Genomic DNA, 13,788 nt, shown 5'->3' on the forward strand with positions numbered 1-13,788 from the left:
AAAAATTATAGATCATGAATACATTGGACAGGCCGCAGTTGGAGAGATATGATACTACCTTTTTCGGCCATTTATTTGTTTTTCTCAATATTGAGTAATATGATAGATACTGATCAGCAAGAACGAACAAATTTTTCTGAACATGAGTCATTCCTCCATTTTCCTTGTTTCGAATTAGCCTTATATTTATGTACATTTTGTAAACGATAACAACTTGTTTCTTCAGAAATAATTTGGAAAAATTCATTGCCAAATATACAATCAACAGCTTCCTTCACACTGCAGTTTCTTTGTAATGATGCTGACGTAAAACAAATTTCTTTAAAAGGTTCCAGATGTGGAATGTGGAGATGTCCCCATCTGTTCATTCTTCAATTATTGTGAATCTTTACTTTCGCTTGAAACATTATATTTTTTATTCAGTCCTCTTCTATGTCTAATCGCATCACTTAATTCAGGAATGTTGATGCTATCACTGAATTCATTTTCGGCGCAAGTTTTGTTTGGTGCATTAGATAAATCATCAAACAACAATTCACCTTGACTTTCATTTTCTTTACATCTATGTGTCATTTTGCTACTTTTATAAAATTAGGGCCCATTTCATAAAATAATTTTTGTTATAAATTATTAGCGACAGATTGAAAATGTATATGATTTTTAAAAAGCTGATTCCTTACAAATTAAAACACGAACTTTGAAATAACAAAATGTACAACAATAAAACACTTTACAAGGTACGGTAGATGATCGGCATAGATCTACCGATGTATTGGCTATACTGTCTGATTGTTTTTACATGCTTGGAATGTCAACATTCAGTTGTTTTACTAATAATTTATCACAAGAATGCGCAAGACTTCATTACCCTGGTAACGTAACAAAAACATTTGTCTCTGATTGCTTAAGACATCGATTGAGCCGAAAAGACATGAAACTGAAAACTTTAAGAGAATTATTTAATGCAATATACATAATTTTTCATTTAGCTGTCCATTGATATGTATTATCACGCGATACTTCATAATACTTCATAATACCTTAATTAATTCTTCGAGTATAAGATTAAATAATTTTTTTGTAGGTTTTCTCATGTTTCTGGATTTCCTATTTCATGTGCATGTGTGCGAATATTGTAATATGCAGTGACCAGTAGTTTTTATGGAACTCGCTTGTGATTTATGCAAAATAACGTACGGCCACAATCAGTAGATCCGTGAAGAATACTTAATGCACATGTAGTTTATCTGTGGACATTGTTATTTTCATTACGATTCTTCTGTGAACAGTCTCCATACTCGTGGTAAATTTGCGATTGTCTCACTATGTGTAAACGGTAACACAGGTTTTTGTACTATTTTTATGCAATATACCAAATAAAGCGGGACTAATATACCAGTTGTCTACGTAAAGAGCGTGACCTTTACCGAAATGGAGTTCCAGAAGGGACATTACAACACTTCCCGATTTACCAACATTTTTATGTTTGAGTTCTATCTTAATTCCAGGCCTCATATAAATACTGAAATCCTGAATATAACCAGTCTTACGAGAACATAGAAAGAATGATTTCATATCAAATCTTATTTCTTATCCATGTAATGAATTTTTGAATGCCAGTTTGTCTATGTACAAGAGCAGACGTTTCTCTATACATAGATTGCGATAAGGGTAAAATGTACTTGCAAATGTTCCACGTAATTTACCAATTATGTTTCGGATTCTCCGCAGACGATCGAGATTGGATACAATATCGTCACTAAAATGTAACATTTGTAGCAGTAATAAGTGGCGGCCACTGCTTATTATTTCGCCATAGATATCGCTTCTCGAGAGCTTATCTTTGTTCCAGTATTCTGGTAATGATAGCTTCTTATTTCTCATTATTAAAAGAGAGATAACCATGGAACAATATAATTAACTGAGCAGTGTATCAGCTTTTACATTATTGTTATCTTTTTTTCTTTTTTTTGGGCGGCACTAATTGTTTGTCTTTTCAACATCACATTCTACTATCTCCTCCCTAACAAACGACTGAAAGTAATTTATAATTTTTCATGAATAATTTATGTCTGCTTGAGTACTCGAATTTCGTACGGTAAAATTATGAACTTTGGGGTCACATTTTTCTGTCGTGCATATGACATTGGGTAAAATCGTCCTTTGCGCGTTATTATTTTCTATTTCAGATACATCAGAATCTGTAATACTTAATGCATTCAATCTTTTTCACTGCAGTTATCCGAAACAGTTTCTGATTCATCTAATACGTTCAACACTTGTAGCGTTCTCAGATTTTTAGAAACCACTTCGAAAAGAGCAGAATCTGAAAAGTTTATTAAAATGAAACGCAAATTATAATACTTTTAAGAAATAGGAATACCTTCAGAGAGTGAATGGACCAGTATACAAATTGTTCGGACCCTTTTTTTGCCTAAAGTTTGTAATACTTTCCTTAACTAACTATTGTTCTGTGATAGTCGAAAAAAATTAAAAAATCAAACGATGTATAAAAGCGCGGAAGTCACAAGAGGCGCTGCTAGGCATAAATTAGTTTACGACGTCGCTGCCACACACTCAAGAAGGCCACCTGCTCAGAAACAGTAATCAAGTAGACGAGACATCCTGCATGCCACAGCTATCGAACAAAACAGTAACTGAATAGCCGCCTCTGATAAACATTTGACGATAACCCCTCCAAAGGGGCTATAACCTCAATATAAAGATCCTCCTAAATTAAGGCTCAAAACCTTATTCTGTTGTTACACTTTGAACCGTCACTCTGTTGGATTTATATAATAAAACTTCCATCATCTTATACGAAGTTCAATTTTTTCACCTTATTTGTGAAACCTTACCTTTTCATCTTATTTGTGAAGGAGATCACGGGCGATCTATCGGTTTCGTGATATCTTGTGTCTCCGACGCGACACCGCCGGTTATAGGCGGCCTTAGCCTCTAAGAGTCACTTCGTGGCCGCCTGCTATAACTAACGTTATTAGCGAAATGGTTAATTTTCAATAATTAAAGGACAAAGCCGAAAACACAGTTTTTTTGCTCTTGATTTTTTCATCTTATTCTAGCTGCAAGAATCACCTCTTATGTATTTGTACACTTATAGCTGAACACCCTGTATATACTATAAAGAAAGGATGGACGACCAACAACTCCTAGTACGCACGCTATCACGGACGCACAATTACACATATAATTCGCTGTAGCGGTATCGATAATTTTTTCCAAATATCTCAGACACTACAACCGCCCGACAGTTACATCTATAGGAAAGAGTTGTTTAGAATCATACTGGCGGTGACGTGTTCGAAAGTCGTCGAAATCGGAGAGGATGTAACTGTTTTATAATTCCACGTTATAGTTCATTTCAGAAAAGGGTGAATGAATTTCTCAATATATCATTTCATAGATTTGAGAGAGATTTTATGTAATCACTTTGTCACGACGTATGTATAACAAGAAGCATAATTTAACAGAACGGTCCGATGCGAGTGATCTTGGATAAAATGATATATTGTTGACGTTAGTAGGCCGTCAAGCTGATTCTGTACGTCATGTGTGCACGTACATTCGTGCGAGCGTGCATCTTTAATCAGATTTGTGATTATTAAATAAGGATTGGGGTATTCTCCATTTTCCGATCACCGTGCTGTAAAACGATCGGTCAAGCTAGTACATAGAAACTACTGATCGACGAATGCAATCGCATATTAATATGACTCATGAGTATGGTGACACCTTTACCAATTATTTTTTCCATTCTTATGACATAACAAAGTAATTAAATAAAATTTCGTTTTTGCCCTCTTTTCGCCCTTCACCGGTCGTTTTCCGCCAGTTTACCACTTCTCATCCGCTACCTGCGCATTCAATGCTGCGTCCTTCCAGATTCATCATTCATGAAATTTATTAAAATATTGCGTAATATTTAATACATATGCATATCGTGCAGGGTGTGCCGAGAGTAAGTGTAAAGAAAATAATACCTCAATCAATAAGTGGTGCAATTTGGGCTTGCAAAAAGACTACATGCTATAACTCGAAAAAATTGGTCAAAAATGGAATTATGTGCCGGCATCAATGACACGTGCATTATATTTGCTATTTTTATGTTTACAATTTCATGGCAATCTGTACAAAGTTAAAGCGAAGGTGTAAACTCTATCTGTTCCATACACGATTGCTCACGATTCACGTCATAGTCGACTAGTTGACCAATTTTCCAATGAAACGTGTGTATTATTGCTAACAGAATACAGACCCGCTTCTCATGCAGCACCTGGTTCTTCAAATTTGACATCACTGAACTTCGCACACAATAAAATTAGAAATGCATGTAATATATAAATTTTAAGAGAAATATCGATGTGTAAAGATCGTAATGCTTATTAATTTCACTAAACATTCTCAAATTATAGCATTGATGGTCACTACTATTGTCGAGTCATCTATTGAGGTGGTTGTAGCGTTGATCACTGGCGACGCTAATATCTGCCGTCGTAATAAAAAAAAACGACACGTCACAATATAAAAAAGATATTAACATTAACTAGTTAGGAAATCATATATATATATGTATAATGTATAGTAGCATCTTTGACAAAAAATGTAACTTTTTTGTCATGTGCATTGATGTCGTATTTTTCAAATAGACATGACTGACGTAATCTCCTTAAACACTTTTGAAAATTTCTTATTAACTGTAATATTCTCGTTCAATACACTGAAACTTTTATTCACAAATATTTGTCTACTTTAACTGTATCCCAGACAATCTTTTAGGAGTTGAACTTTACAGGGTAATTATACCTCATAAACTTGGGTTACGGCAACTAAAACAGGATACGTGTTTAGTATTTTGCGCCGCTCTTCTAGTCTCAAGTTTTATCAAAATCTGAGTCCCACTATTCGCGACCTTTTCCTGATAATAAAGTTTCCTTTTGATACCATTATGGCTTGCAACTATCATGACATTGAATTTACCTGATTGATGAGTATTCTACTTAAAATACTTTTTCATTTTTCTAGGAAAGCCTTCTTTAAATAATTTCATGACGAAATATGCTGAATCAATACCTTCATTTATATTTTTATTTATTTTATTTATATATTTTCAATAATGCTCATATTGCGGGACTATTTTTAAGCGTTTTCTAACTTGATACAAAATCCACGCTAATAATTAGTATCAGTAGTATTGTGCGTTGGATTTTCTTACATCACGATGAAATTGTGCTTTAAATACATTTTATTCTACGAAATTAATTGCGCGAATATATGTCACACATATACTTTCAGCATTAGTTAGATATTAATATTTTCACAACAGAAGCTGGTATCGAACCCTTTTTTTTATATTATTTCGGAGACTTGAAAGGATATGTACATATTTTTTATTTGCTAAAAGTTTCTTACTGAACGGCGTTCGACCATAATTCTAATTGGTGTTCTCTAACCTTAGCAGAATGGATCGTTCGTAATATGAGATGGAATGTGCAATTCAACTATTTGCCTTTATGTTAATCAATGAAAAGTTATGTGAAATAATAATCATAAAATCGTAAAATTGTAAAATTGTAAAATTCTCAAAATTCTCAAAATTCTAAAATCCTAAAATCCTAAAATCCTAAAATTCTAAAATTCTAAAATTCTAAAATTCTAAAATTCTAAACTTCTAAAATTCTAAAATCCTAAAATTCTAAAATTCTGAAGTTCTGAAGTTCTGAAGTTCTGAAGTTCTGAAGTTCTGAAGTTCTGAAGTTCTGAAGTTCTGAAGTTCTGAAGTTCTGAAGTTCTGAAGTTCTGAAGTTCTGAAGTTCTGAAGTTCTGAAGTTCTGAAGTTCTGAAGTTCTGAAGTTCTGAAGTTCTGAAGTTCTGAAGTTCTGAAGTTCTGAAGTTCTGAAGTTCTGAAGTTCTGAAGTTCTGAAGTTCTGAAGTTCTGAAGTTCTGAAGTTCTGAAGTTCTGAAGTTCTGAAGTTCTGAAGTTCTGAAGTTCTGAAGTTCTGAAGTTCTGAAGTTCTGAAGTTCTGAAGTTCTGAAGTTCTGAAGTTCTGAAGTTCTGAAGTTCTGAAGTTCTGAAGTTCTGAAGTTCTGAAGTTCTGAAGTTCTGAAGTTCTGAAGTTCTGAAGTTCTGAAGTTTTAAAATTCTAAAATTCTAAAATTCTAAAATTCTAAGATTCTAAAAGTCTATAACTCTAAAATTTGGAAATTATAGTAAAAGTTATATGGAAGATTATTTCTTCCTCGGTTTTGAAGATAAAAATGTTAATCGAATCATGCATAATATTATCCAGTTTCAGTAGTAGGGTGGTGTTCTTAAAAGTACGACTATCCAGAGTAGTGCCACATCGTGATCATTACAGTACTGTGACATACGTTTCAAGATCTACTATCGTGCAGACGCATTTTTGTTTGATCTTTGGTAAAGAATACAGAGTGGAAATAGCAACAGGTAACAGATAATTCCTTATGATACTACAATTCAATCGTGTTTTCTATTAACTATTAATCATCATTACCAATATTGTATATTTAAAAAATACCATCGGATCATTAATTACTACAATACTTTAAATGAAGCTTTTGAATTCTTAAATATTTATTTTGTATTCTACACTTTACATAGTAAAAATGGTTCATTATTGTGGTTATAGCATAATTTATAACGAATCACTAAAGATGAACGTAACATTCGCCTTTATGTGATAGTTGCATGAAACTTTGGCTATTTTCTGGAAAAAGTTGAATTTAGGTACAATTTTTCACAAGTTACTGTTAGGACTTGCTTCGAATTCTCGTGTTTATGAAAGTTGAAAATACACTCCGCGGAGGCTGTATTAATCATGCGAAATATTTTAGTTATTTTACATTTTAACACGTTGACTGTCACGCGTGTTTTCAAGGAAATCTCCGTTAGGCCATGCGTGCCACACTACCAAGCGTTCTCTGCTAAGTACTCCCATGGATATTTTAGTAATGCAAGTCGCTCAAGCGGTGGTCTCAAGAATGATCTCTCGTTTCGCAATATTAAAATTTGTTCGCAATATTAAAATCACTAGCCGTTGTTGAGTATAATGAAGGAAAGTGTGGTATAGATTATTCCGACCAAATGGTCTCTTATGCCACCAAAATTAGAAAAGGAATCAAATGGTACAAAAAACTTGGCGTTCAACTCCTTCTGGGAATTTCTGTTGTAAACACTTTGACGGTTTACAAAATTGCAACAAGGAAGGATATAAATATTAGAATATTTAGAGAGTTATTAGCCGCAATGTTATTAGGGTTATCTGAAAAAAAATCCTTGTCTTCGACGGAGTCAGCATAATATCGCCGTTCGGAAAATTGATTCCGGAAGAAGCATTAGACGCGCATGCAAACTATGTTATGCAAATAAAAGACGTCGAATGGGCCGAACAAAGACACAAAAGAATTTAAAGAAAACAACAACTTATTGTCCGAGTTGTCCCGACTAACCTCAGCTATGTATAGAATGCTTTAACGTTTTACATTCTAAATAATTTTTTGTAATAAACCATTTTCGTATTACTTTTATAATAATTCTATAGTTTTATTATTTCCTCTGGAATATCTTTTCAAATAACTAGGATGATCCTTCGCAAGTAGTCAAATAAGCGACACCCGAATACAGGTTTCGAGGCCGTCAACGTGTTAAATGGTACAGATCCCTTGTTTTTAATAAAATAAACTGAAACATACGCAAATAAACTGAAGTATACTTCCTGATAAAATACACTTCCCTTATTTTATTTATCACTTTCTGTATAAATATACCTGTCAACGGAATAATAAAATAATAAAAATGGAATAATAATAAAAATAAGTAAATGGAAAAATGTAAATGGATAATGGAAGAATCATTTTCATACGAAATTTCATTTATTCAAATACAGATTAAGATTGATTGACAGTTCCTTTAAACATCTATGGATTCCATATCTTCTTGCCTGTTAAGCCACATAATTCTTTCGACATAATTAACTGCAAAGAACTACATTCTTTTTATACTGTGAGTCATTGAGTCCACTTCTCTAGTGCCACGCGCGGTTCATCATAAGCAGGCACTTCTTTGTTACTGTTGAGAATTTTGGATCTTAATAGCCGAAATAATGGTATAGGAACACTAAATTTGCTCTTAGAATTTATATTAGAATAGTTATATATTTATTTGATAAACGATTTCAAAGATATTCATCGATACACACTTGCACGAGTGTCAGCACTTTCTTCTATACCCGACTGTTATCTGACTGAACAGTTTACATTCATCTGTTTTCCAGACGCCGCGCACACACATACTTCCACACACTCATATTCACATACAAGTATTACTACTGCGCAGTTAACTTAGTCTAGCACATAAAATTATACATATTTCAAAGTACCATTTCATTTGCTGTCTCACAAGTGTCAGCACTTTCTTCTATACCCGACTGTTATCTGACTGAACAGTTTACATTCATCTGTTTTCCAGACGCCGCGCACACACATACTTCCACACACTCATATTCACATACAAGTATTACTACTGCGCAGTTAACTTAGTCTAGCACATAAAATTATACATATTTCAAAGTACCATTTCATTTGCTGTCTCACAGAGAAACAAGTTGATTACATCAATACATTCATCGTCTGTGATTGTGGATTTTTCCAACACTATATATATTTGTTAATTCTATTGCATTTACACCACTTTCGAGTTTTTATTTTGTTTTGTTTCGATAGCTAAAGTACTGTTAGTTTCATACCAAAGTCTTATAATCAGAATTCATTGAATAAAGGAAAGATACATTAAAATACATTGTGCACGTACGCTAATAAAATATGTGCACAATATGATGCGAATTCTCAAGTAATTGGCGATCAGTCAGGTTGCAACTGATCGGTTGATATCACGAATTGTGAACGCTATTAACATTCTACTGTATACAATGTTACGGTCTGGTCTTGATCTTCGGTGTTCATAACCGTTATGTGTAATTCTACATGTCGATTCTGGGGTTTCTCGAATTATATCAAAATCAAAACAGTAGTTGCTACCACCAGAAATAGTCGTTAAACTGTTTCGATCAGTTCGATTCTCGTTCGTTAATTTTTGAAATAAGGCAAACGACTGAATAGAAAGGTTTCAAAATCTTGTCGCACCCTTCTAAAGAGCGACACTATTCTCAGATTCCAAACTGCAGTATCCCCGATATTCTAATACGTTAATGTAACCGTATAAACAGCGTCAACTAGCGTATCAATACAATTCATAAATAAAATTCCTATTCTGCCATAGCCGCTATGTGCAGGAGTACTAGCACGGAGAGAATTAAGGTTTTCTTGGAACAAATGAACACACTCAGTATCTTCTTGACTGTTGACAATAATAGTCAATGTATAATTTTATTCGAGTAGTAAATGCGGTGTAAGTCCGAAATCCGAACAAGGAGATGTTATAATGTTTAGTTTCTCACCTTGCTTATATGTGTTATTAATCGCACTCTCGGACTATCGTACTAGGTTAGTGTAGTTGTTGGAAACTTGGCTGTATTAATGGTTGACGATTAATAATTACTCGGTTGTACTTCCTGACATAACTCAAAGACTATAGTAAAACAACTCTCGGCTTCGCAAAGACTGCTGTTTCTTTTGAACTTGATATTAACTCTCGATACATTTTTAACCGACTCTTGACAAAATTTCAATTAACTTGAGTGAACTCTATAACTGAACGGAATAACTGAACTCAACTGACTGAACTCTCTACAAATTTTTTAACTGAACTGTACCTTGACGAAATTTCAAGTGAACTGCCCTATTTACAAATGTTTACTAAACTACCCTGTCCCTACGTGACTAGCCTTATTTATACTAAGACTATCATGGGATAATTGTCACGTGATTATTCAATGACAGCGCGGAGTTTCGGTACGTGATTACCCCGGCGCTGTGTACTTCGGTTCTGTTTTTATCCTTCCAGAAATATTAGGATTGCAGCTGATATGGTTTTCGTGGAAGTATTATTCAAGTTTCCCGTTTTTTACTAATCCTTGTTGCTGCATTGTTTTTGCAGTATTAGTTTCTGCTGATGATAGGTCGTACTTTGCTGAACACGTGGTTAGCTTGCTGATGCCGGTACTTGATCTTTTGGCGCGTGCTAGTTGTTTGTAGCTGTTGACGTTGTATGAGAAGGTCATAGCGTCATATCTTCCATTATCTGCTTATTATGCTGCGTATTGGGGGTACGTGTCAGTGGACGTCTCATTCTTTCCTGTATCTATTTCGATATTCTTAGATTTTAATTTTGTTCAATAATAAAGTTGTGTATATGTTTATTAATTTATTGTAATATTGAAGTATTTATATGCGTCGTATCTTTTATTCCTTTTAAGTATTTCGTTTTTAATTCCATATGCCTAGAGTTGTGGCTCGTGGTATTCTCGAGTTAAGACGTATTACGTTATGGCTCGTGTGGAGCGCGAGACCTCAATCGAACAAATCGTGAGCGCCAGCTTACCTCGTAGCGACGTCGTAGCAAAGGAGATTGTGACATTCGAAATCACAACCCATTCTGCGTGATGTTTTCTAAGAAAAATCATCGATAATAGATTAAACCTGTTTACTTATTGAAATCTATATCGACATATCGAAAATGTGAATGCTCCTGCTTCATACATAATTAATGAATAACAGCATATATAAACAATATTTATACAGATTTAACATGCACGCCGTGTTCGTCTCGTCCATGGGTGCACAGAAAAATCATATACGCATTAAATATTCTCGAAGTGCTACTATATGTGGGCGAACACTGTCTTTCATGGACCATGCACATTTTTCACACAAATTAGCGCTCACTGTATACGATAATATCCACATATATATAAATAAAACAAAAAATAAATGAGCTCATGGAAAGTACAAAAAAGATTGTTTAAGCTGAAGATTACAACTATAACAAATTTTGTACATTATCTTAAAAACTTTTCGACTAACTATTTGATAATTCAGTGGCAAATATAGGGACAACAAGTGTGGAAATCCTGAAACTTGAATACAATCAATAAAGAAAGGAATAAGAATGGGATCAATAAAGGGTCGAATAAGACGAATACTCTCGAAGAGTTCTACGCCGGTAGTGGGATTCTTCTGACTGGAACAACCGGTTTCGTCGGAAAAGGTCTCCTGGAAAAACTGATCCGCATGTGTCCTCGCATTGCTGCCATTTTTATATTACTTCGTCCAAAAACGGATGAAACGATAGAACAACGATTTAAGAAGCTCATAGATGATCCCGTTCGTAAATATTATTCTTGTTTCTTTCAATATTTATGCTTGTCTGGAGCCAAATTGATTAAATTTCTTTTCTGGAACTGAGCTGGTATTTTTTCGTTTTCAGATTTACGATAATATTAAAGCGAAACATCCCTCAGTTTTGAGCAAAGTTTACCCCGTCAAAGGAGACGTGAGTCTGTCAGATTTAGGTCTTTCGCGAGAAGATAGAAATCTGTTGTTAGAGAAAGTAAATATAGTGTTTCACGCCGCGGCCACTGTGATATTCAACGAGCCGTTACACGTGGCTGTTAATGCGAATACGAAAGGTACCGCTCGTGTCATCGAGCTTTGGAGCGAACTAAAGCATCCGATTAGCTTCGTCCACGTTAGCACAGCTTTTAGTAATGCTAATCTACATGAGATCGAGAAAAGAGTTTATACGTAAGGATACGTTATGCACAAACGTTGTTCCATAGTTTACGAATATAATATTTGTAATTATAGTGTGAAGAATATGTTCACTTATTATTGACTTTTCAGCACGAGCTTGAACCCTTCAGAGGTGATCGATATGTGTGACAAATTCGACAAAACGTCGATCAACCAAATAGAAAAAAAGATTTTAAAAACTTATCCAAACACATACACATTCAGTAAGAATTTAGCAGAGCAGATTGTAGCAAGCAAGTGTAAAGATCTGCCAGTTGCGATAGTGCGGCCAAGCGTAATTGGTGCCTCTTTGGATGAACCATGCCCTGGTTGGCTAGAGAATATTTCTGCAATAACAGGTATTTTCATAAATCTTTTTTAATGATAAATGTTCAACACTCCTCGCATTTTAGAAAGTGGAGTTAATCTGTTGGTTTTTGGGAAGCTAAATGAGAGGATTTCCACTAGATCATCATTATTATAGTTCCAATCTATTAATCCAATCTATTTAGTGTTACATTTCTGCCAATCGAAAATCACAAATAATTTCTAAACCAATTTAATGTTACCAGGTATCCTTCTGCTAGTCAGTAGAGGATGTGCAACAGCAATACTGGGTAGGAAAGATGCAAGATTAGATGTAGTGCCCGTCGATTTCGTAGTTGACACGATAATATGTACTGCATGGCATATCACGCAACAACGTGGTCACGAAGTTAAAGTTTACAACTGCACGAGTAGCGCTAACCCTTTTAAGTAAAATTTATTACGAATCTTTTTCAACTCATGTAATTCGATTGTTACAGTATTCCAAAAAAATCAGTTTACTTAAGTAGTGTAGACAATTCGCAAACAAACGTAGAAAACAAAAGTCCACTTTTTCTCTCAATACTTCAATTTAAAAAAGTAGTGACGTAACATAATATTTATCTAAATTACATAATATTTCCCGAGATACACAGATGACAGTGAACTGTGCCTTAAGCATAATTGCAATAATTGTAATAATGTAAATGTTCCAATTGTCAAGGTGGGGTCAGTTGCAACAGCTCGTGTTGAAGTATAGCAGAGAAACGCCACTGAACGATACACTATGGTACCCGGGTTGTCCAATGATAGCTAATAGATATATTTACAACGTCCTGAGTGTAATCCCGTATATTTTGCCTGCGTTCATCATAGATATCTTTTTAAGACTCCGAGGTAGTAAACCAATGTGAGTATTCTATCGATCCTTGAATAACGAGGACAATCTTTCTGGGACAATCTTTGTGTTCATCTATAATAATAATTAAAAATGATATTTCAGAATGATGAAACTTCTCAAAACTGGTCATAAGCTGTTCATATCGGTAACACATTTCACCACGCACGAATGGACTTTCCAGAGAGATAACTGTTCCGACTTAGCGAGGAAAGTAAAAATGTTGAACGACAGCGATATGGTCAAACTAGATTTACGGGATATGGATTGGGAGAAGTATGTTGCAATTTACCTGATGGGAATTAAGAAATTTATTCTAAAACAAGAGTTTCAGCCAACAGCCCGACAACGATTAGCAAGGTGCGTATAAAAATATCTTCGTATAAAAAAATAGGAACTAATATAAATACATATATTTTTGATTATTTCAGGTTGTACTGGATACATCAGATCACCAAAATATCCAGTATAATAATTTTGTTATGGATAATATCATATTTTGTATACTGACTACTTGAACGTTACTTTTTTATCTTTAAACCAAAGACAATATAAATACAATTTTATGAAGAAGGGATTTATCATCCTTTTCATTTTGTCTTTTCATTCGTCTCCTTTCCTAATAAATCCATTTATGACATTGTTTATTTTTTCTATAAAATTGTAATAAGAATGCAGGTATTTATACGCACATGACTTCAGAACTGTAAGCAATTCATCTACTCACTGAATATGTACATTTTTCCATTATAAGGACAACATTATAATGACAAAATCCTCTATCATCCTTCACCAAAAAAAATTACGAGATAGTTATTCATTGACAATAATAATTTATCATTGAAAAGTCTACTGAG

The 13,788-nt window shown here is 34.1% G+C and overlaps 1 protein-coding gene across 3 annotated transcripts; it reads left to right on the forward strand.

Moving 5' to 3' along the window:
- Positions 1-5,194: 5,194 nt before the first annotated feature.
- LOC100744570 (putative fatty acyl-CoA reductase CG5065) lies at positions 5,195-13,504 on the forward strand. Of its 3 annotated transcripts, none has more exons than XM_033321351.1 (8): positions 5,195-5,206; positions 11,047-11,319; positions 11,423-11,739; positions 11,839-12,086; positions 12,300-12,483; positions 12,758-12,943; positions 13,037-13,291; positions 13,363-13,504. In XM_033321351.1, exons 2-8 carry the CDS (start codon positions 11,227-11,229, stop codon positions 13,439-13,441), a joined length of 1,362 nt encoding a protein of 453 aa, XP_033177242.1. In that variant the 5' UTR covers positions 5,195-5,206; positions 11,047-11,226; the 3' UTR covers positions 13,442-13,504. The 3 variants fall into 3 exon arrangements, with proteins under 3 accessions (XP_033177242.1, XP_012242338.1, XP_012242339.1); XM_012386915.3 differs by lacking the exon at positions 5,195-5,206 and adding an exon at positions 6,331-6,466 and having other exon boundaries at positions 11,035-11,319; XM_012386916.3 differs by lacking the exon at positions 5,195-5,206 and adding an exon at positions 6,333-6,466.
- The last annotated feature ends 284 nt before the right edge of the window (positions 13,505-13,788 follow it).

The sequence above is a fragment of the Bombus impatiens genome, unplaced genomic scaffold, assembly GCF_000188095.3.
Source record: "Bombus impatiens unplaced genomic scaffold, BIMP_2.2 scf_0423, whole genome shotgun sequence".
NCBI classification, from domain to species: Eukaryota; Metazoa; Arthropoda; class Insecta; order Hymenoptera; family Apidae; genus Bombus; species Bombus impatiens.

Excerpts from the sequence above, each read along its gene's own strand:
- LOC100744570 (XM_033321351.1), top strand. The coding sequence starts at position 11,227 with ATGTGTCCTCGCATTGCTGCCATTTTTATATTACTTCGTCCAAAAACG. Across the intron at positions 12,944-13,036 it reads CTCCGAGGTAGTAAACCAAT|AATGATGAAACTTCTCAAAA; the intron begins GTGAGTATTCTA and ends ATGATATTTCAG. Across the intron at positions 13,292-13,362 it reads GCCCGACAACGATTAGCAAG|GTTGTACTGGATACATCAGA; the intron begins GTGCGTATAAAA and ends TGATTATTTCAG.